The sequence below is a fragment of the Emydura macquarii genome, unplaced genomic scaffold (genome assembly GCF_026122565.2).
Source record: "Emydura macquarii macquarii isolate MOO-44397 ecotype Brisbane River unplaced genomic scaffold, CSIRO-AGI_Emac_v2 contig_1119, whole genome shotgun sequence".
Lineage (NCBI taxonomy): Eukaryota > Metazoa > Chordata > Testudines > Chelidae > Emydura > Emydura macquarii.
Window position 1 is genome coordinate 1,172,906 of NW_027131256.1, and position 22,583 is coordinate 1,195,488.

General features: G+C 44.3%; 1 protein-coding gene across 1 annotated transcript in view; it reads right to left on the minus strand.

The window, feature by feature from the left end:
- CASR (calcium sensing receptor) overlaps window positions 1-22,583 on the minus strand; it is a 66,257-nt gene that overhangs the window by 37,119 nt on the left and 6,555 nt on the right. The window contains exons 2-3 of the mRNA XM_067546352.1: window positions 11,789-12,095; window positions 4,147-5,028 (exon numbers count right to left, since the gene is read on the minus strand). Coding sequence (XP_067402453.1) covers window positions 4,147-5,028; window positions 11,789-12,095 — 1,189 coding nt within the window. The remainder of the gene's footprint in view (window positions 1-4,146; window positions 5,029-11,788; window positions 12,096-22,583) is intronic.

The window sequence follows — 22,583 nt, forward strand, 5'->3', positions numbered from 1 at the left end:
AAGGGGTACTACCTAATTTCTGTACATGAAAATACAACATGGAATTTCAAGTGAGTCTTGCATCAAGCCCGTCACTTCTGGCTGAACTAAAGCCTATACAGAGGCAGTGTTGTGTGGGTGGATAGAGCACTGGCCTGGGACTCAAGACACCAAGGTTCTATTCCTGGCTCTGCCACTGGTCTGTTGGGTGACCTTGGGCAAGTCACGTCACAGCTCTGTGCCTGCGTTTCCCCATCTGTAAAACGGGGATAATGACATCTTTTGTAAAGCTCTTCGAGACACACTAAGGAAAAGCACTATAGAAGAGCTTGGTATTATTATTTACGAAGACATCCAAACTTAATTCAAAGACTTCAAATGATGGAGAATCCACCACATCCCTAGATAAGTTGTATGATGTGTTCCAGTAGTTAATTACCCTCACTGTTAATTATTTTTAGCCTCAATTTGTGTATCTTCACCTTGAAGCCATCTGATTTTCTGTCTTCGTCAGCTAAACTAAAGAGTCCTCTAGGATCAGAAATCTTCTTTGCTTCTAGACACTTATAGACCACCATAAAGCTCTCTCTTAAACGTCTCTTAGATAAATTAAATAGATTGACTTTCTTTAGTCTCACACCGTAAGGCAGATTTTCCAGACCTCAAATCATTCTTGGAGAGCTTTTCTGAACCACTTCCGATTTTTCAACATTCTTTCCAAAGCCTGGGCACCAAGAACTGGCCCCATTATTCCAGTAATGGTCTGTAGAATACCAACAGTGGTATTAACATCTCTCGGAATTTCAAAAGTTAAATGCCTAACCTGCTGAGGCGCTTTTCAAAATCACACTAGGTGCCTAGCTACATCTTTAGTCATTTCAATACATTTAAAATGTGTCCCTACGTGCCCAACTCACTTTTGAAAATGAAACTTACGTTCCTAAGTGACTTAGGCCCTTTTGAAAATTTTGCAAACCGAATAATTTTTTATCTCTATCTACACTCTTATATATATATATATATATATAACTTTATATATACAATATACATATATTTATACAATATAGTTCTGTCCAGTAATATAGTTACTTGGTGCTTTAAAAACTCCAATGTCCCAAAGCTGAAAACAATCGTGAGCAAAACCAAGCAAGGGGAAATATTTCAATATAAAAATGTGAATGGTAAAAGGGAGTGGTTTAAGAATGCTTTATTAGATGCCCTTAAAAAAAACACAATTTCACAGTCACAAGAAGGCTTCTTCGCTTAAAAATCCATTTTGGTTAAGATAGGAGGTGAAAGTAGTAACAATAATAAAAAAGGTCAGACCAGGTAATCTTAATGATCCCTTCTGGTGCTAAAAAATCAACAAATCCATTATTAGCGTTACCACTACTAATATGTTAGTGCGTAAGGACCAGCCAAGAATGCGGCCCCTTGCACTAACAGTGCCTGTTCCAAAGAGCTTATATTGTAGTTAGATAAGACATATACGTGATTGGGAAAGGGCTATAACACACAAACTTCATAAACCCTGTGATGGAAACAAACATCATTTTAGTTCCACAAGTTTTGTTCGTTTGTTTGTTTTTAAGTGAGTTGTGTTAGGAGGCGATAAGCTAAATCAAAAGGAAGGTGAAGGGAGAGGGGACCCTGATGGGAAGGGAAGTGAGGGGCAGGAGGAGAAGACAGGAGGGGCAGATGTGGAGTGGAGCTAAGGTGAAGAGACTTTGAGGGAGGAAAAGGGTTAGTGCAAACAGCCAATCAGCACAGGTCAGAAAGTCCAGTCAAAACTGTAGAAAGTTCTCTAAATATCCACAGGTCCCTACTTCAGCTACTTCTGCAGCTGCTCTTACTGGGGGGTCTCCGGCTGGTCCCTCTGCATTTCCCCCCCACAGCCACATGTCAGGAGGGGTGGGGGCAGGAAAAGAGTTGGCACTCTAGGAATCTATGAATTTCCACCATAATGATAATGATTGTATTTATAAGACACCCATCACTGGCTATCTGGGTACAATTTATGTAAGTCAGAACAGTATCAAATATTTTCTCCAAAATATGCTGAATGAATAATAATAATAATTCATATTAATAAAGCCTGGAATAATGAAGATGGAAGGCAAAGCAACTAAAACTTATACAAGTAAATACTTCTTTTACACCGCACATATTGAAACTGTAAAGCTCACTGCCACAAGATACAAGACACTTCAGCCACTGGTATAATGGCTCCTAAATCCATTCTTGGCTCTTCCATCACAGATCACCTTTGTATTCAGAAGACCTTTATCTAAGAGAAGGTAAGATGGCTAGAGAGCCAATCGCTGAAGCACCATTGTGGATTGGATTGATTCTGGCCTAAAGGTTTTCTTGAATCTCATGTTGTGGCTGTGCAGGTGAGAAGGAAAGGTTTCTTCACCTGCACCGCAGCATGTGTGAAATCCCCTTTCCAAGAGGTAAAGAGCCAAGTTATCCCAGGCTCTGTACACCCTGTGACAGAGATGAGCATTGGTCCCTCTGAGAGGTTTCCAGATTATTTTTTGGATAAGGTAGCGCAGTGACTGAGCTGTCTTTGTCCATGGAAATGAAATTGGGTTTCTGAGGGAAAGTACAAAGTCCTCTCAGCTTGAGATGTTCACTACCTGTGATGCTCACGGGGGCTCTGAAGATGCTGGGGGATGTATCTATGGGAGTTCAACCCATTTCCCTTGTGACTGGTGAAAGCTTGCAGGGAAATGCGGAGGCAATACTTGATTGGAAGCACACAAATCATACACCTGGCATTTGGTGCTAGTCACGTGAGGTCAAAATGGATTTTTTTAAAAAGGTACAAATATCAAATAATGTCAATGGCCACCACCAGTGGTGGTTATTTTAAATATACTTTAATATACAACTTCACCCACTTGCTGGCTCTCGGTGCTTCCTGCAACCCTTACCAATCTCTCTGCTTTATCCCCCACCTGCTCTTTCCTTCTGCCTAGCTCCCTCCTCCATGAGGAGTATTGGTACCCACTATTCTTATCTAGTATCCTTTGCAAAGTGCTAGAACTATTTTTCAGCATCTGACAAATCCTCCAAAAGTGGATTGATTGCCTTCTTTCCTGTCATCTATCTGACAAATATCATAATATTTCTGAATATATTATTTTATGCATACTTTGTTTCTTATTCTCCTAGTTTACAGAGTTGAGGGAATAATTTGCAAATATATATATTAATTTTGTGACATTTTTACTGACACATTTGTGCAGCTTTCCTGGTATGTTTCTTTAAAGCAGAAAAACATTGAAAGACAGAAGCCTCTGCGGTTATTTCTATACTGCAATTAGACACCCACAACTGGCCCATGCTAGCTGACTCAGGCCCACGGGGCTTGGGCTAAGGGGCTGTTTAATTGTGGTGTAGACATTCACGCTTGAGCTGCAGTTCGGGCTCTAGGACCCTGTAAGGTAGGAAGTTCTCTTTAAATTCAGGGGAGTCCAATTTCAAAGGTGTTTAGATGCAAACTTTCGGTTCAGGCTATCGCTAGGCAAAAATAATTTGCTGAATACAAATTCTTGCATATTTTATTGTTTGGGGGCTTTAAAAAATGGTACCATTTTTGAGAATCTATTTGATATATATTAGAAAATATGTGTTGAATATCATAGCCAAACACATGGCAGCATCTGGAGCATTTGCAAAATATCAGAGAATAAAATTCATCGCCCTAGTACCGCAGTGGGCAGAATATATCTATTGACTATGTACATTTGACCAAATATTCCAGCTACATCTTACAATTTTGTAAATTCACATATACCAAAAGGCTTGAATGTTGTTGAAACAAACCAAACGCCAAGTATTTGCTAAATAGTCACAAATTCTTTTCCTCCAGGATTCAACTTTCTCTAGTTTGGGCTTATATCTAATTAAGACATTGGGGGTAAAACTTAAAATTTGGCTGGTAGGCAAAATTTCTATAGGATTGCAAAACACACACACATTAACTGAGACGGTGAAGTCTAAAATGTGTTATTGTTTGCTTTTCTCAGGTTCCCTTCTCTCCCCAATCCCAGATTGTCAAGGCATCCTTTCCCAGGATAGCAATGGAGAGATCCTGTCCAATTTGGTCTCTATTTTATGGACATACACACAGGCACTCTTTGTACTGAAAGCAAGACTTACCTGCCATGCCTCAACCTTCTTAATGTCTGCACACGATCCATTGGTGAAGAGGCCTTTTCCGGGGGTACAGGTGAATATATCTTGCAAAGCATGGGCAATGGAGTACACAGCCAAGTACACATTATAAGATATCCGCAGGTGTGTGTAGTCCATGTATGGTGTCTCTACATTGGTAATGTTCTCCTCCCCTGTGCATGGGGGACGGTAGGCACCTGTGCTATTTCCAACTCCACTTCCTTCTTCATGGCCCTTGTGGAAAGAGGCTGAAGCTGGGGGATTCTTGGACCCTTCCGGGAGGTAGCAGTTAAAGGTCTCTTCCCAAAACTCCTTGGCAAAACCATTGTTGGTGGATTTCTTGGGATGCACTTTCTGTAGAAATTCACGAAAGCCCGGGATCTGCCCTGCCTTCAGAGCAAACCCAATGGTACCACCAATGACATGGAAGAACTCTGGCATGGCTATCAGGGAAGAGCTGGCCCAAGCCTCACTTGCCAGCCAGATCCTGCCAGTTATGTTACGCCTGACTATCTCCTTGATGAGGGGTTCCAGGTCTGGTCCACTGGAGAAGACAACAATCACTTTAGCAGTAGAGTTCTGGATGACCTCCACCACCTGCTGGATCTCCTCCTCATCTGAGTACTGGGAGATGAGCTCACTAAAATCAATGCAGATGTCCCTTTCCTCTGCCTCCTCCCGGAACTTCTCGATCCCGGGCCTACCATAGTCATCATCAGCTGCAATCGTTCCCACCCAGTTCCAGCGGAAGTACTCAATGATGTCTGCCATTGCTGTAGCCTGGTGCTCGTCGTTGGGGATTGTGCGGAGGAAAGACTTGAACTGGTTTTTGTTGCTCAAAAGTCGGCTGGATGAGGCATAACTGACCTGTAGGAGGACAGGGAGCAAGCAGTAAGGCTCATTAAGTAAGATGTGTAGAGATAAATTGCTTAGTCTTATTTAGCGTCACCCTCTAGATGTGTAATCTGAGATTGCGATCCTCCGCCAACCACTTACTCTTGGGAATTTGCACTGCCTGAAATTACATGTCCAGATGGAAACTGAAATCTGGATACGGTCTTGTGGTAATAAATGACTTGCAAAAACATGTGTGCTTGGTGGGTCCCCGAGCTAGGTAAGTGGGGTAGTTACATGTACACCTGATGGGTCAGAGATCTGGGGATATGGGACAGAAACATGCAGACATACAGACAGGGGGAAATGGACAGAAATGTGTACCACAGGTGGATCACACAAGCAAGCTTCTGCACTTCTTGCCAAATCTGGAAAAACAGAACTTGTCATTAGGGTAAACTAAGAATGTGGAAATCGATTCAGATAAAATACGAACTGTCCCTCCCTGAGTGTGACATCCACAGACTTTCCTTATCATTGCAACCTCAATGACACCACTGGCCTCCTGAAGTCCTTCCCCCACTCCCTTTGCCTTGCATTTCATTAAGTAGACTTAGGCATGAACCATCAGATCTCTTTGCGATACTGCTGCCAGCTATTATGTCAGTCACAAAAAATCAGCCATGTGGGTAACTATGAAGGCATAGTTAGTGAATCCATGGGGAAGGCTGCATTGAGTTTTGCAGTTAAAGTGGAGTTTCAATTCCTTTGTTAGGGCTGCAAACAAATGGTTTTTTCCTAACCAAATTTATGCCACATACTCTTAGAGGATAGAGTAAATATTCTAGAAACTTAGAAGAAAAACCATTGACTAGTATAGGGATTTGAAAGAGTTCAAAATTATTCCTCTTACATTCCAGGACTGACGTCTAATTTTTCTGAGAACTCCTTCTAACTTACCAATGGCTTTGTTTTAACATTTCAGACTTTGAAAAGTGAAAAACCACATAAGATCTGATCTTATTCATCTAAAAAACGTTAAGAACAAAAGCCCAGATCCACAAAGGTACTTAACCACCTAAAGCCCAGACTGAGGCGGCTAAGTCTGTGGTTTAGGAGCCTAAATCCCAGTTTTAGGCTTCGCTGTGATCTGCAAAACTCCCGCCGAATGCTGTGGGTGCCTAAGCTCACTCAACGTCTAAGTTTTCGCTGTGAAAGTTCCCCTGGGTGCTTACATTTCGCCTCTGGGCAAGCCTCACTCTAGGTGTTCAGACACCAATCGCCGCCTAAGGCCCCAAGCAATCCATGAACAGGCAGAGGAACACCTGTCTCGCATGAGGGACCTGATCACATAGGTGTGCTCAGGCTCCCACCTACCAGATCAGGTCCCATTCAAAAATTGGCAGAAAGAGGGGATGAGACGGTGACGGAGCCCACCTTACGACATTTAGCCCAGTGGCTAGAGTGCTCTCCGGGAATGTGGGAGACTCAGATTCAATTTCCCCCCTCTGCGTAAGGGGGAGAAACGATTTGAAGAGGTGTCTCCCATTGCTCATGAGAGCGCGCTGAACACTGAGATGTTTTGAGGGGAAGGTTTTCTCAGTCTCTTCTGTTGAAGCTGTTCCATTGTGGACAAATACTTTAAAAGTCATTGGGCCAGAGAAAGAGAATGACCCTGTAGCCCGGGGGTTAGGACACTGAGATGGGAGACCCAGGATCCAGTTCCCCCTATTCCAATGACTCTAATTATTGATACACAGTGGAACAGCTTCAACAGAAGAGAGTGGGTAAGTCCCCCATCAACAGTCAGAGCATGCACCTGAGTGGCAGGAGACCACTGTTCAAATTCTTTCTCCTCGTTAGGTAGAGGTCTCTAATATCCCAGGTGAGTGCTCTAACCACTGGGCTAAAAGTAATCAGGTGAGCACCTCCACAACCACTGGTTGTTTTGTGTGGAGGAAGGCAGGTGCCAAAACGATCTGACTCCAGGAGAGGAGTTCCTGGTTGTGAATCACATGCAGGGAGACGCACCTATCTCTATGAAAGGGGCAGAGCTTCGGACTCCCACTGGTTAGCTCTGATGGCTCCCTACCTAACATGCTGCCTTTTGTAGTTCACATCTGAAGATGCCTATTTCTCCCCATTCATTTCACAGGGAGCCTAGGTGCCTAACGTGGCTTTGTGGATCGCAGTGTTGTGTCTGTGATTTTCTAGGCACCGAAAAGTTAGACACTGCAATGCTCAGCATCACAATGCCTAAGTCCCTTTGTGGATCTAGGCCAAAATTCTTAGCACTATTGTTTCTTTCACAGAAGACAATGTGTAAAATTTTGCACGCTAAAATGCTGGCATTTAAAATTTTAGATATCAACTCTTCTGAGAGAGAAAAGAAAGAACCTGGCCAACAGAGACTCTTCCCAGCACTGCCCGTCCTCAGGTGCACAGAAAAGAAGCACCCTCTTTTGACGACCTAAGGATGTATCCAGTAGCACGGTTCTCATTTCATAACGCCTTCTAAGGTGAGTAGGGGGTACAGGAAAGGAGTTCCATTCCTGCACACCTTGTTAGGTACTCAGTCGCTGAACTCTTTTTCTGTTATTTTTAGATCTGCAGGACAAGAGTTGCCCTTCTGTGCACTTTTTAAGGTGCAAAGAAGGGAATTTCCTCTGTGCATCTCCAAAGATCTAGAATTTATACCGGTGTAAATCAGTAATATGATTCAGTTTGATGTAAGCGAAGAATCAGTTTCAACATGTTCCTGTTTTTTAAATTGGCAGAGTAGTTGTTTTTAAATGAAAAATAATCTGAAGTGGTTTTGGAAACAAAGTTTTCTGGTTTTGGAAAACTGGAATTAGGATCCGTAGTCAGTCCTACTCAGACAGAAAGGTGATGCTGGTTTCTATTTGGGAGGGAGAGGGTCAGCATGGTTTCATAGTCCACCATCTTCTTCTGTTGCCCTCAAAGAAATCTGAGCTCTGACACCGCAATGACTTTTAAAGTGTTCCACCACTGTAGAACTGTAGAATGTGCACACCAAATCCCCCCCAAATTATTTCAAGAAATGAACAACAGGATGTTGTCATATCTGCTTCAAACTGGCAACAAAATATCAAAAGCATAGCCAGCCCTGCTCTAAAGGATAAATAATACACAAGCCAAATCATTAAAAAAGCAGGCTTAATTTACTGGGAGGTTTGTAAGGTACATGTATCTAAGACGTAAAAAAACCAAAACAAATGGATGATCCTGCCATAACGTTTTTAGTTTCTATGTCGGTTGATGATTAATTAGCCCCATTTTAATTATATCACCTTTTTATATTAAAATGTAGGGTCTGTAATTACCAATTTACTTCTGGTATTGTATTATAATCTGTGCAGGTAGCAATACATATAGTTCAAGTTGCATGACACTTCCCATTTGTTACGCTGCATGCTAGACAATTGCCATGCCCAGGAAAGGTGTTGGACTCCTCATTGAAAGACCATCCTGAGAGCCAGCAAGCCTGCAGTCTGGGTCTTTTGTCTCTGAATGATTCTCAGCTACTGGCCCTCAAACCTCTCTCTAGGTTCTCATATCCAGGCTTGATCTAAATCTTGCCAATTCTTTCTGCATCACATTTCTAAAATACAGCTTTTCTTTTCCATGAAAACGGCTAAGAGTCTCATCCAAGCTCTTTCATCATCTCACGTCTCAACTACTGCAACATCCTTCCTTCTGGCCTTGACAAACAAAATATTCTCCCACTCCTATTCCGAAAGCTCAGAATGCTGCTGCAAATCTCACTCATTTTCCTAGCCTTCCCTTGCTTTGACCACATCACCCCTCCCTTTGCATCCCTCCACTGGCTCCCCCTTCTCTATCACATCAAACGTAAGTTGCTTGTCTTCACTTTCAAGAGCCTTCACAGCCTGTTCCCCACCACCTAGCATCTCTCATTCAGTATCAAGAAGTTGTTTTTGGCCTCTGATAGGCCCTCGATGCCAGCCTCCACTGCCCACTTGTTAAATTTTCAAACAAGCATCTTCATACTTTCTCCCCACACACTTGGGAGGTGCTCCCATTAAACATCCACAAAGCTGTTTACTTGTTCACCTTCAAATCCCTCCTCAAAACTCTTCTTTGCTGTGATGCCTATAAAACACTTGACAATTGTTAGACTGTTATTGTGAAGAGACCACTGCCTATCCTGCTGACCAATACTGCCTCACTGTTTCCTTGTGCTCCTCCAGCAGTCTATATCCATCCGTTCTCTCTTGTCTTATTCTCTGGTTATAAGCTCGTTGGGGCAGGGATGTCTTTCTGTTCTGTGCTTGTGCAACGCCTAACACAGTGGGGTCCTGGTCCATGACTAGAGCTCTTACGTACTAAGGTAATAATAATAATAAATGGTCTTTCTACCCAGAAGCCCACAAGGGTGGAGTACAAGCATGACTGATGGATACACAACTTCAAAGTTTGAGCACGTGGCACAGAGAAGGAGGTCCTATTTAGGATTAGAGTTCTGTTCTGTGCAGGGGGCTGACAACTGTCACACATAGGAAGGACTTGCACTAGACAGAGAACAAGAAGGACTCCGTCCAGCTTGATATGCTGATGAACATCGGTCTCACCGAAGGGATGAGCTGAGCGCTCACCAGGGGAAAGTGTCTCTCAGGATTTTTGTTATTTTCAAAGTTCTGTAACTGGCAAGCGTTTTAAGAGTAAAGTCACTCTGATTAAGAAATTTCTGTTACACCTGGGTGTCTTTCTTTCCTGGCACGTTGTCCCTGAAGGGATTAAATGAGTAAACCAAAGAGCACGTAGCTAAGTGGAGCTCTGAGGGGGCATATGTAAGCAACCGGGGTGCTCAGGAGGACTGACACTGGTTCAAGTTATAGGGCAGCTGCACAACAGCATCCTATGTCCCAAAGAAGGGCCTCAGACAAGAGGCCTGAGCCTGGGAGTGTGCCCTAGAATCTCAGAGCCAAAACCAGTGACTAGACTCTACACAACTTGGGACCCAATTATTTGGTCCACTGGCAACAGACTGGTGACCGTATAGTGGGGTCATGGGACCAGTTTGTAACAGCTGACATCGGTGTGACCTAGTGTCACACTATTGACTGAAAAGTCATCTCTGAAGGAAGATCACAGGGGCAAGAAGATATTTATGTTTGTGCTAAAGTACTGAAATGTAAATATTATGCTAACTTTATGTTGTAATGCACATAATACAAACCAAAGTTGAATTCCAGAAATGTTTGTTGTAATGACAACAGAGTTTGTAGAAGACTGTATAGGAAGATAATAGCTTTTGTTTATTTAAGGCCTGGGTTAGTTTTTGAATGACTCTCCATAACAATGGTCCCTGGGCCACAGAAAGAGAGAGAGAATGATTCTAGAGATTGAGGGGAGGGAAGGAGAGATATGGGCACTCACCTAGGATGTGGGAGACCCAATTTCAAGTCCCTGATCCAGTGACCATTTAACGATTTACAAACAGTGGAAAAGTTTCAACAAAGCAGATTGAGAAAGTCCCACATGAGACTATCCTATAGGCCAATGGTTCAAGCACTTTCCTGATATGTGGGAGACTCAAGTTCATCTCCCTTTTCCCCATCAGGCAGAGAGGAGGGGGGGAATGAAGCCAGGTCTCCCACATCCCAGAGCAAATTATAAAGAGGTCTGCAAGTTATATAAGAGCACCTCCGGCTCCTCCATTCCTTTTGTGAAGCTAGTCTTCCTTTGCTTCTGATAAAACACCCGACATTGAAACCAAACATTTCGAGTCAGGTTGAAACAAAACATTTTGTTTGGACTCCATGTGAATTTTTTTTCCACGTTTTCAACCAGCCAAAAATGATGTAAAATGTATTGTTCAGTTTGACTCAAAATCAACCTTTTTATGATGTTTAAGAATAACCAGTGGACCGAAAAATTCACCCAGCTCCAGCAACGAGCCAATTGCCTATAATGACTGGCACCTGCAAATGCTTTATTTGAACTAAGGGTATTGAAGGGACTAAATCACTGAAGAGAATGACAATGGGATATGACATTTTTAATCTGGTAATCATGGGTTCTGTCTAATCCAGATTGCTTGTGGCTGGACTTTGTTACTACCTATTGGCTTCTTGGTGGTTGATGCATCTCAATCCAATTCCCAGCAGCACAAATGTTCACATCACAAGAGAGAGGTAAAGGAATGAAGGGACTGAACTCCTCTTGTGCTTCTAAAGGTGGTCCTGCTAGGGGAAGGCTAGGGCACTCCGGCAGAGAGTGGTAAAGGGAAGCTTGCACTGACACTGCCCAAGGCCGTACCTGTTCAGACAGTGCACGCAGACCTGGAAATCCTGGACAGTGAAATCTAGCACATTTCACCAACAAAAACATTGAGTCCTGCATGACACACAATATTTGTGAAAGGCATAGGTTGTGTCACACCATACAAAGTGACCAATGTCTATTGTCACTGTATTGTTACATAAAGGTGCTGGCTATCTCATGGCACTTTGGGGGCCTATTTGTACTACAAGTCCTTACCAGGACAGCTCAGAGTTAGGGCCTCCATACTAAGACTGTTTTTATCAGTCATGGAGAACGGTCTACAAGGAGCTAGGATCCCATTAGGTTGTAATACAATTCCCGAGCATGGTTCAGTAAATGTGTTCTCCTGTCCATACTACAAACAATTCGCTATTTTACAAAATAGTTTCACCCAACTGTGCCTTGGCCTGGTTAGACTATAGAGCAGACAGGTCCCAAGATGTAACCCACTTTTTAAGTTAAACAAGAGAAAAATACGCGATACCTGAGGTATGTAAAAGAGTCCCAGCAGATTGGCCACTGCGGTGGAGATCCCAGAGCCGGTTGCCCCCACTACTGCAATGGTAGAAGGGATGTGGTCGGAACAGTTGCAGAACTCATCCAGGTTCAGGGAGTCTATCTTGTTCTGGGCCACAAAACTCAGCGTGGCCTCCAGGGCTTTGGAGACAGTGTTGCAGGTGTCAAATATCCTGTATCCCAAGGTCATGTTGGGAAGGAGAGCCGGGCTACTGTTTATTTCCTCTATGGCAAAAATCATAGCCTGCAACCAGCGGAAACCTCGGAAATTATACCTAGAAAAGAACGAGAGAGAAAAATAAGAGTAGGAGGCAGAGAAAAAGGGGGAGACAGTGTACAGATGAGAAAGAGAGAGTGAGCGCGTCTTAGAGAGAGTGAACAAGAGGACATGTGAGTGAGTGGGAGCAATTTTGTGTGTGTGAGAGAGAGTTGGAGGTTTTAGATACCAAAATCAAAAGCACCAGATAGTATGAAGAGCTCAGTCTTGCATTCCATTGAATTTAATGGGGAGTTTTGCTATTGACTTCAGTGGGTGCAGGAAAAGGTCCCAAGAAAAGATGGGCCTAAACTGCAAGATTTGGCTCAAGATTTCAAACGCCCATATTTGGGGGGGGGATGTGCGGGGGGGACTGGGGGGGGGCTGATTGGATTGCGCCTCGCAATGCCTATGTGAAACAGGTCAGTATCAGCGTGCCTATTTACAAATGGAGAAACGGATGCAGAAAAGGGAAGTGACTTTCAAGTCTACAGGAAAAACCAGGAATTGTGGGTACATGATTTATTATTTATTTATTATTTATTATTTACTTTGGCAATTATAGATCTGTCAGTCTGACAATGATCCGGGGCAAAATGATAGAGCAGCTAAGACGGACCTCGATTTATAAAGAATTAAAGGAAGGTAATAAAATCAATGCCAATCAATATGGGTTTAGGGAAAAAAGATACTGTCAAACTAACTTGATATCTTATTTTGATTAGATAAGTTTGATTGATAAAGGTAATAGAATTGATGTAATAGATTTCTGTTAGGCATTTGACTTGGTATCTCATGACATTTTGATTAAAAACTGAGACTGATATGAAATTAACATGGCACACATTAAATTGATTAAAAACTGGCTAACTGATAGGTCTCAAAATATAATTGTAAACAGGGAATCATCATTGAGCATTTGTGTTTCTACTGGGGTCCTGCAGAGATCTGTCCTTGGCTCTATGCAATTTAATATTTTTACTAAAGACTTGGAAGAAAACATAAAATCATCACTGATAAAGTTTGCAGATGACACAAAAATTGGGACAAATTCAGACTGGAAATAGATGTACATTTTTAACAATGAGGGAATTACTATTGAAACAACTTACCAAGGATTCTCCATCACTGGCAATATTTAAATCAAGGTGGAATGGGTTCTTGAAAAGATATGCTTTACTTCAAAAGGAATAGTTTTCAGAAAGCTCTGTGGCCTATGTTATAAGGAGGTCAGACTACATGATCACAATGGTCCCTTCTGGCCTTGGAATGTAGGGTAAGATTGAGTCAACAAGCCACCTGAGGAAAAACTGATGTTCCAGAACCCCCAAGCCTTTTTATTTTTTAATGTTTAGGGTGCAAAAGGGTGGTGGTGTGCATACATGTATGCATAAGAATCCACAGAGGCCACGTGATGATGTCATCAGAAAAAAAGTTCCCCAGGTTTAAATAGCCCTAATCCTTGTCTCATGAAGATATTTATTGAAGTGTCTTCAGTATTCTGTGTTTAAAAGTCCTAAGAAACGTAAACTGTTGCAAACATTTTGGTTCATGAGAGCTTTCAAACTTCTGCTTATCAAAATGTTTTGATAGAGACTGTCTTTTATAATACATGTCCTAGTCACCACACTAGAATTTAATGCTAAGAAAGAAGCATAATGGCTCTGTGGCTGTGATTCAGATATTAGATAATTTGGTTTCAATATTAAGCTTTTAACCAGCTCTAAGTCACAGATTTGATTGAGGGGTTTACAATCAAAGGGACGGTTAGATTCTTAAGAAGTTATCTTTAGAACTTACATTTTTAGAACTAATTTGATGATTTAACTCATATTATTATTTAACTCCAATTCACTGTTTGAGAGTAATTTGTTAATGTATTGATCTGACCGATCAATATTGATTTGATGGTTGTATTGATTTATTTTATTTATGTATTAGTTTCACATTAGCAATAACAACACATCACCAAAGCTGCTTCTGCTCTTTTTGTTTGTTGTTTTCTTTGGGAATGTGAGCACTAGATTCACTCACATTCTTTTCAATGTTATTAAAGGTGGACTGGGGGTGTGTAAAGCACAATGGTTTGATTTTGGTTCATAGATTTAAAGCCAAAAGGACCAGTAGATCATCTAGTCTGACATCCTGTATAACTCAAACAATACAAATTCAGACAGTTCCATCCAATTTTTGTCTTTTCATTTAGACCAATGGCTTTTATACTATTTCATATGATGGATTTGGGATGTAAATCCTCTCTGAAGGCATGTCTACACTGCAAGGAAAGCCGGGGCTCAGACTCAAGCTTGAGCCCGAATCCCCCTTCTGTCTGCACACAATTTTGTCTGACATGGGCCAGTAAGCCCTCTGAGCCCTGGAACCTGGCAAAGGGAGTGGGTATGAGCCAAAATCCCACTGGGACGTGGGTCCAAATACCAACATTTTGCTATGTGGATGCAACTCATGTCTGAGGCTCAAAGATTCATGTCCTGAGATTCTGCCAATGCTATCCCACAATCCCACAGGCCAACGTCGCCTGTCCTTTCTATCCCAAGATTAGCCAATGGACTCCCAGGAAATGGAAGCAACCCCCTTGTTCAAGGACAGCTGCTTAGCATTTACCCCTCTCTTTGATTCAGACCACTGAGCGGCAGAGTGTACCGTACTGTGTATCTGCAGTGACCACGGACAAGAGGTCCTTTGCCAAGCGTGCTGCTGCCTGCTCAGGGGATCATAGCCGGGTTTTGGTGAATCTCTGGTGCGAGGTGAGCAAAATGTTTGACTTGAGCAAGAGTTTCAGGAACGACCACGTGCAGCAGGAACCAGTGAAGAGGCTGACAACACTGTGTATTCGCTGGACCAATGACCAGTGCAGGGAGCAGATTAAGGGGCTCAGGAGCAACTGTCGTACAACCAGACATGAGAACTACACCTCTGTGAACCTGGCGTCATCCTGCCTCTGTTACGAGGAGTTTGATGAGGTGCTGGGTACTGCTCTGAGCACCGAGCCAAAAGTAGTGCACGATAGCCTGATCAGCTGAGATGGCGATTTCTGACCCCTGAATCTAATACAGGACCAAAGGGGAGTCAGCAGGCACCAGATCAGGTAGTGAAGTGATGTTGGTGCTCATGCTGATCTCCAAGGAGGCTTTGCTGCCAGCAGCACCTCCTGGGTCCATACGCGGCAAGGCAGTTTGATGACCCCCTGCAGGAGCACCCCATTGCAGAACTGGCAGCAGAAGCAGCAGAGGCAGAAGTTACCTATCTGGTAAACTGTTAAGCCTGGAAAGTTTTGGGCTCCGTGTTTGTTGTTTATTAATATAAGAATGTGAGAGATTTCCAGTTTACGAGCCAATGCAAAATTTATGACAAGCTTTGGGTAGCAGTGTGTACCTGCTAATGGCAGACTGGGTGCCAGGACTCCCCCCCACCCCTCCACGTGGAATTCAAAAGCAAAAAGCGAGAGTTGAAAAAGCATTTACATTTACATTTTTATTTGATACTCACACATGGTTACAAAGATGTGCCAAGAACCTCATATGGCCTTCCCGTTTAGTATGCCGCTCTGTACAAATCGGTCACGACACAGTGTAATGAGCCACCTGTGAATGGTAAACTACACAGGGGGAAGGTACAATGAAGTCCAGGGGAGATGAAATTAATGTTCAGAATACAGCTGAGTTTTTTTCTGCAGTCCAGAAATGTGCTGGGAATGATTGTGTAGTTCTTTGAGAGTCAATATTGTGTGTGCTTGCATGTAGTCCATAGTTACACGGAATCAGAGCAGGTTGCATCAGAAGTCATAGGAAGGCAGTAATCCATGTGAATGCTAATGCAGCATCCCATTGATTACCCCATTATTTTTGACACAATCCCAGGTGCTGATAGCTGCAAAGTTGATTTTCCCATGGCAGGAACTCCATATAAGTGGTCACATTTTGGAGAAGGGTGTATTTTCGGGACCTGCCTCCACAGGTCACCAGCCCGCTCCATTCATAGATGTGCTGCTCAGTCACCATAAGCTTCAAAACTTCTGTGGCACCCAGGGCTGACTTGCCGCCAGCAGAACAGAATGTTCCTTTGCCATTCAGGAATCTCCCCGATTTGTCATGTTATGTCATGTGGCATGCCTGCAAGGACAGAGAAGGAGTAAAAGCCCAAGCAAGACAAATTCTTCAAACGGCGACACCTCCACGTTGCTGACTCTGGTTGCCAGGAGTGTGTAGACCCCAAAGACGGCTCATCAAGATGTGTTGGTAGGCTGCAACAATGTGTAGGGTCGACAGTCAAGTTTTCTCACACTGCACCACGAATAAAGGCCTACAGTGGCTACAAACTTGCAGAGGGTGCTAGGAAGCCTGTGATAGGTTTGTTTGACTCAGGTCTGTGTAATGCAGTGTGGATGCCTGAACATAGGTGTGAGACCTGGGTTTAGCAATTCTAAACCGAGGGTCAATATTCAGTGTGTCCGCTCAAGTCCAAGCATACAAACGCCGAGTCACAGGGCTCGAGTCCCACTGACCCAGGCTTACACTGCAGCGTAGACTTATCCACAGACATCTCCCCTCCAAATGTTCCTGTTGCAACTGAAGTGCTGGGTTTCGTGCAAAAGTTATCATCAGGACAGTATTAAAGAAAGAAGATGAAAATCAGCTAGCGTTACATAACTTGTGTCAGCCAAAGTTTGTAGTGTAGACATCGCAATGCCTAAATGGATCCAGGCCAAAGTGCTTAACCCAAATGACTTGCCCAAAGCAGTACAGCAGGTCAGTGGCAGAACCTGGATCTCCTGACTCCCAACGTGGTGCCTTAAACATGTGACCATATTTTTTCTTCCAGAAAGAAAAGGTGCTCTTCGGCCTATGGTTTCACTAGCATCTGAGAACCATTAGCTGTTCTGCTTGGAATCAAGGACATTCTCAAAGGTTCTCACTGCAGCTTGATGTGTTCAGAGTTTCAAAATGTCCTCAGTGAATCTCATCATATTAATGTAAGACCCAATATTTATTTTCCATAAATTCCCCAACCATTAAAGCTTCAAGGGCCATTACAGCAAGGAGTGGCAGTTACACTATGACTTTGTCTAACCTAAGGTTTAAAGGTGTGATATTAGATTGAGTTGGCTAGCTAACATGACATTTGTTGCCATCACATTGTGACCCGTCCATGCCTAAGGTAGACCACCTGAAAATGCCAAGGTCAGAGCAGGCTGCAAAAAGAGAGCAGATTCTCCTAACTCTGATGAGTGACTGAAGTCAGACTTCCCAACCAGCCACAAACAGTGCTTCTGATTCCCCACACTGGTTATCAAGACACTAAAACAAAATATACACAGCCTCCTTTACTGCATTTCCGTCCCTGGCTCCCAAACAGCCACTAGATCCAATAAAGAGAGAAGTTATTTAAAACTCTCTGCTCTTTACCAAAAGTTCTCCTGACCCCAAAGGGTCAGTCACATCACCAGATCTTGGATCTTACCCAAAATACCACGCTGCCAGCCCATCCTTTAGTAACTAAAACTAAGGGATTATTATAAAAAGAAAGAAACAAACTATAGGAGAAATGTGAAATGATTAAAGCAATCAGATACATACAAATGATTTGGAAGTCCATATATATCAGGTTTCCAGATGAACTGTGGAGTTTGCAGGCTGGTATAGTCCCTCTGGTGTACATCCAGTACCTGGATGCGTCTCAGTCCTTTGTTTCACAGCTTCAGTTGTAGATGAGTTGATCCAGAGGTAGGTGAAGACTAAAGACTGACTGAAGACAAAATGGATGTGTGGTGCAGCTGCCTTTTATGTCCCTTGGCCTTTTCCATGCTGCTTGTGGAAATTTACAGAAATAAGATGGAGTCCAGGGTCACATGCGTAAAACCCGGTCCCCCTAATCCAGCCAGTGTCACGCACATACCTCACACTGCTTGTGTCTTCTATCCCTTCCCCCACCAGGGGTCTGTCTTGCCTGGTTAAACAATATTGTCTCCTTGTTTCCTGGTCTCCCCCAGTGGTCTGTCTGATACTTAGATTGTAAGCACTTTGGGACGACGACTATTTTTTGTTCTGTGTTTACACAATGCCTAGCACACTGGGGTCCTATGACTGGTCTATGCCTGGGGCTCCTAGGCCACTACAGTAATAGAAATAACGATAATGAATAATAATAGTCTGATCTAATTAATACCTTCAAACTCCTAGTCAAAGAGAAACCATTGTACTTTAGAACGTGCTAAACTGGTCAAGTTCTAGCCTAGGCTGTCCACTTAGCACATTCGAACGTAGAGAGGCTTTCTGTTCACTAGCGTTTTAGGGCTCATCTACATTACAAAGGTAAGCCAACATCAGGCAGCTAATGGAGGTGTACCCACTGAGATGCTCCTCCCACCAATTCAACTCTCTTGCCACACCGACATGATAAAACCACCTCAGCAAGAGGCGTAGTGCTTAGGACAATGTAGTTAGAGCGACGGAGTGTCAGCAGAGAGACTGCGTTGCTTATGTCACCCAAGGTGGCCTCCAGGAGGTGTCCCACAATGCCCACTGTGACCGTTCTGGTCACCGGTTTGAACTCCACTGCCCTGCAGCCGGGTACACAAGCATGCACACCTCCCATTTTAAAAGCTCAGGAATTTTTGAAATCGCTCTTGCTGTTTGGTCAGTGTAGAGAGCTCACATAGCATCTGCCTGGCTGGCCAGGCCAACTCCCCGCAGCAAACACATTCCTGCCTGGAGCACATTGGAGGTGGTGGGTCTGCTGGGTCTGCGGGGAGAGAAGGATGTGCAGTCCCATCTCCGCTCCAGCCGCAGGAACTTTGATACTTATGGGCAGATTGCTTGTGGCATGGAGAAGAAGGATTTCGATAGGGATGTGCAGCAGTGCTGTGCAAAGATCAAGGGGCTGAGGCAGGCGTACTCCAGAAGGCTAGGGAGGCCAATAGTCACTCTGGTTTGTCTCCAAAGACATGCCGCTTCCACAAGGAGCTGCACGCCATCCTCGATGGTGACCCCTCATCCACCGCCAAGAGCTCTGTGGATACTTCATGGAGACAGTGGCCAGCGGACTGAACCCTGAGGATGATGTGGTGGAGAAGGAAGTGGAATTGGAGGAGGATGAGGGACTGGAGAAAGGGACATCTGGTGGTGTGGCAAGCCAGGGCCTCTTTTTAACTCTGGAAGGGACTAGCCAGTCCCAGCACTCTCGATTTGGCATGCCTCATGCAGGAGAGGGAAGCTCCGGTAAGTGCTCATTGTGCTTCGATACCGCAGGGAGACATGACGTAGTGCTCTGATTTTTTTAATCGGAGTGGAAGAGGGATTGAAATAACCCACACTGGCACAGTATGTATCTGCTTCTCTTTCCCCTGCGCAGCTAGGCAGAGGGGGCCCAAAGGAAAAGTTTGCTGATGCACACCAGGATGTCCTGAGAATCCTCCACGGAGATCTCTAGGAAACTTTCCTGGAAGTAGTCTGCAATCCTCTGCCAAAGGTCTCCTGGGAAGGCTGCCTTCTTTCTTCCCCCACGGCAGGAAACTTTGCCATGCCAATTGGCAATTATTTCTGCAGGCACCTGAACAACACATATGTGATCAACATATGGACCCGGTCTGCAGCCTCACGCATGCAGGAGCTACACCTTTGCGTCCTCAGTTACTCTCTGAGTGATAAGGAGACGAAACAAGAGGAGTAAGGAAAACATGTTCCAGGAGGTGCTGCAATCCTCAGGTGCTTCGGATTGTGAGCAGAGAGCATGCAGAAAGGCTATCAATGAATAACTGTGAATGGATAGTCAGGAGGGTATGATACAGCTGCTCCAGGACCAAACAGTCATGCTGAGGTCCCTGATCGAGCTGCAGGCAGAACACGTGCTCACCTCTGCCTGCAGCCAATACAGAACTGCCTTCCAGGCCCTCCCCACACTCCCCCCACACATTCCTCACATGTTCCTGGCCTGTCACAGTAGCCTAGGAACTCCACCCTGAGGGAGATGTTTCACCATGACAGCTGGACATAAACCCACCTGTCAGAGCTTCACTGGCAAATGCGCTCTTGCTTTTCCTATTCCTTGCAGAAGCTAGAAACGTTTACATCAGTGTTTAATAAAAATGTACTTACAGAAAGAGAATCAATCTTTTTTTGTCTCCAACATATGGTGGGTGCTGCTAAAATTCATAGACAGAGCCGATAGGTGCATTTACATTGTACAATTACTGCACACACAACAATCATTACAAGGGTCATACCACAGGGCAAGAAAACAGCGCCTGGCTCAATGCATTACAGAAACCGATCCACCTCAATGCTCCATCCTTGCAGAACCCCTAGCTTCACAAATGTTATGCAGAATCAAGCAGGCTGCCGTGATCATGGGAATATTTTCCTCATTCCGGTCTAACCTGCCAAAAAGGCAGCACCAGCAACCCTTTAATCTGCCAAAGGCGCATTCAACGGTCATTCTGCACCTCCTGAGCCTGTTGTTGAAGCACTCCTTGTTGCTATCTGGGTTGCCGGTGTAAGGAGCCATAAGCTAGGGGAGCAATGGGTAGGCTCGGTCTCCCAGGATCACAATTGGCATTTCCATATTCCCAATGCAAATCTTCTGGTCTGAAAAGGAAGTCCCTCCTTGCAGCTTTCTATATAGTCCAGTGTTCCTGAAGATGCATGTGTCATGCATCTTCCCTGACCATCCCATTTTGATGTCGGTGAAACGACCCTGGTGATCCACTAGCGCTTACAGCACCATAGAAGTGTAGCCCTTTCTGTTGATGTACTCCATCGCAAGGTGGTCTGTGCCCTCTATTGCCCCGCCACAGTTAGGGAATCGCAATGCTGCAAAGCCATCCACTATTTCACGTACATTGCCCAGAGTCACAGTCTTTCCCAGTAGGAGGCAATTAATGGCCCTGCACACTTGCATTACTGCAACCTCCACGGTGGACTTCCCCACTCCAAACTGATATGCTTCTGATCAGTAGCAGTCTGGTGTTGCCAGCGTACACACTGTGATTGCCACTTGCTTCTCCACCGTGAGGGCAGCTCTCATTCTGTTGTCCTTGCATTGCAGGGCCAGGATGAGCTCCACACACAGTTCCAGGAAGGTGGGTTTGCACATCTGAAAGTTCTGCAGCCACTGCTCGTCATCCCATACCTGCAAAATGATGCAATCCCACCACTCAGGGCTTGTTTCTCGTGCCCAGAACTGGCGGTCCTCCATGTACAGCTGCTCCTCGAATGCCAACAGCAACCTTGAATTGTTTCTGTCCATGGCACACAGGAGGGCAGACACCATAGTGCCATCATCTGAGTCGCAGCTCATGACATACTGCAGAATCAACCGTGTTGTGTTCATAACGCTCATCACAAAACTGGAGAACAGTGCAGAATCCACGCTTTCGGACAGAAATAGCAGGCGTGCAGTTTACAGGGGCTGTTGAAAGGCGGCACAAAACGTAGTAGAAAGCCCATGGAATGATGTGATGGAGAAAACTGCATCAGGGATCCTGAGCCTGCCCCCCATGAGGCACCATGAACCCTTCCCAGAACACCCAGCGGCAGAAGGCAGCAATTTGCACAGTGGGATAACTACCCACAGTGCACTGCTCTCTCTGTTGATGCAAGAGCACCTTCTGTCCTGTCACAAGGAGCATTGTGCAGACATGCAGCATTGGTTTAATTACAGCAGTGGACGAACATCGATGTAACTTAGTCAACTTAACTTTGCAGTGTAGACATAACCACAGAAGGTGTTAGACTGAGACAGATTAGGGTGTGATATTAGATAATTTAGACAAAGTATATTCTGAGATGCTTCCAACTAATCTTAGACCATCTAGAGATGCCCTGAGCATTTCTGATCCCACGCTGAGTTTTTGGCTATTGCCTTTTCCAAGACCGGCATTAATCCCTGGAAGATATCTTAGTCTCTGGCCGTAGATACCTCCCAGCTGTGCATTAGTCCCCAGAAGATGCCTATCACCTGGGTAGTTATTGCTTGAGTGAAACTTGGTCATTTACTGCACAGACCTCTTACTAAAGCCAACTTTAATGAAGAGGCCTCATTTCTGGCACCAGAAAACAGCAGGGAATGAGGTATTGGGGACTGCGCCTTTAAGGGCTGAGCTTCCCAGGCAGACTGTTGGGGTGAGGCTCTTCTTGTTATGCGCAGTTAGTTGGAAGTGAACACAGAACAAAGCAGAGCTTTTCTAAGCTCTCTGAGCACGGAGTGATCCCTGGATGGCAGAGGGTAGACGATACTATTGATGTGGATTGTAAGTCCCCTCCCCTCTTTCCAGGAATCTCAACAGCTCCCACCCTTTCCACCCACCTTTGGTGGGAGGGTGGCCTCATGGGCGTGGCTCTAATTACCCTATTCTATTTCTGCTCCTTCCACAGGATTATGTTGTGATCTAGAGTAAGCTGCTTCTCCTCTGTCTGCCTAAGTTTCCCCGCCTGTAAGACAAGGATAATGCTACTATCCTACTATACAGGCGGTTGTGAGAATTAGTTAATGT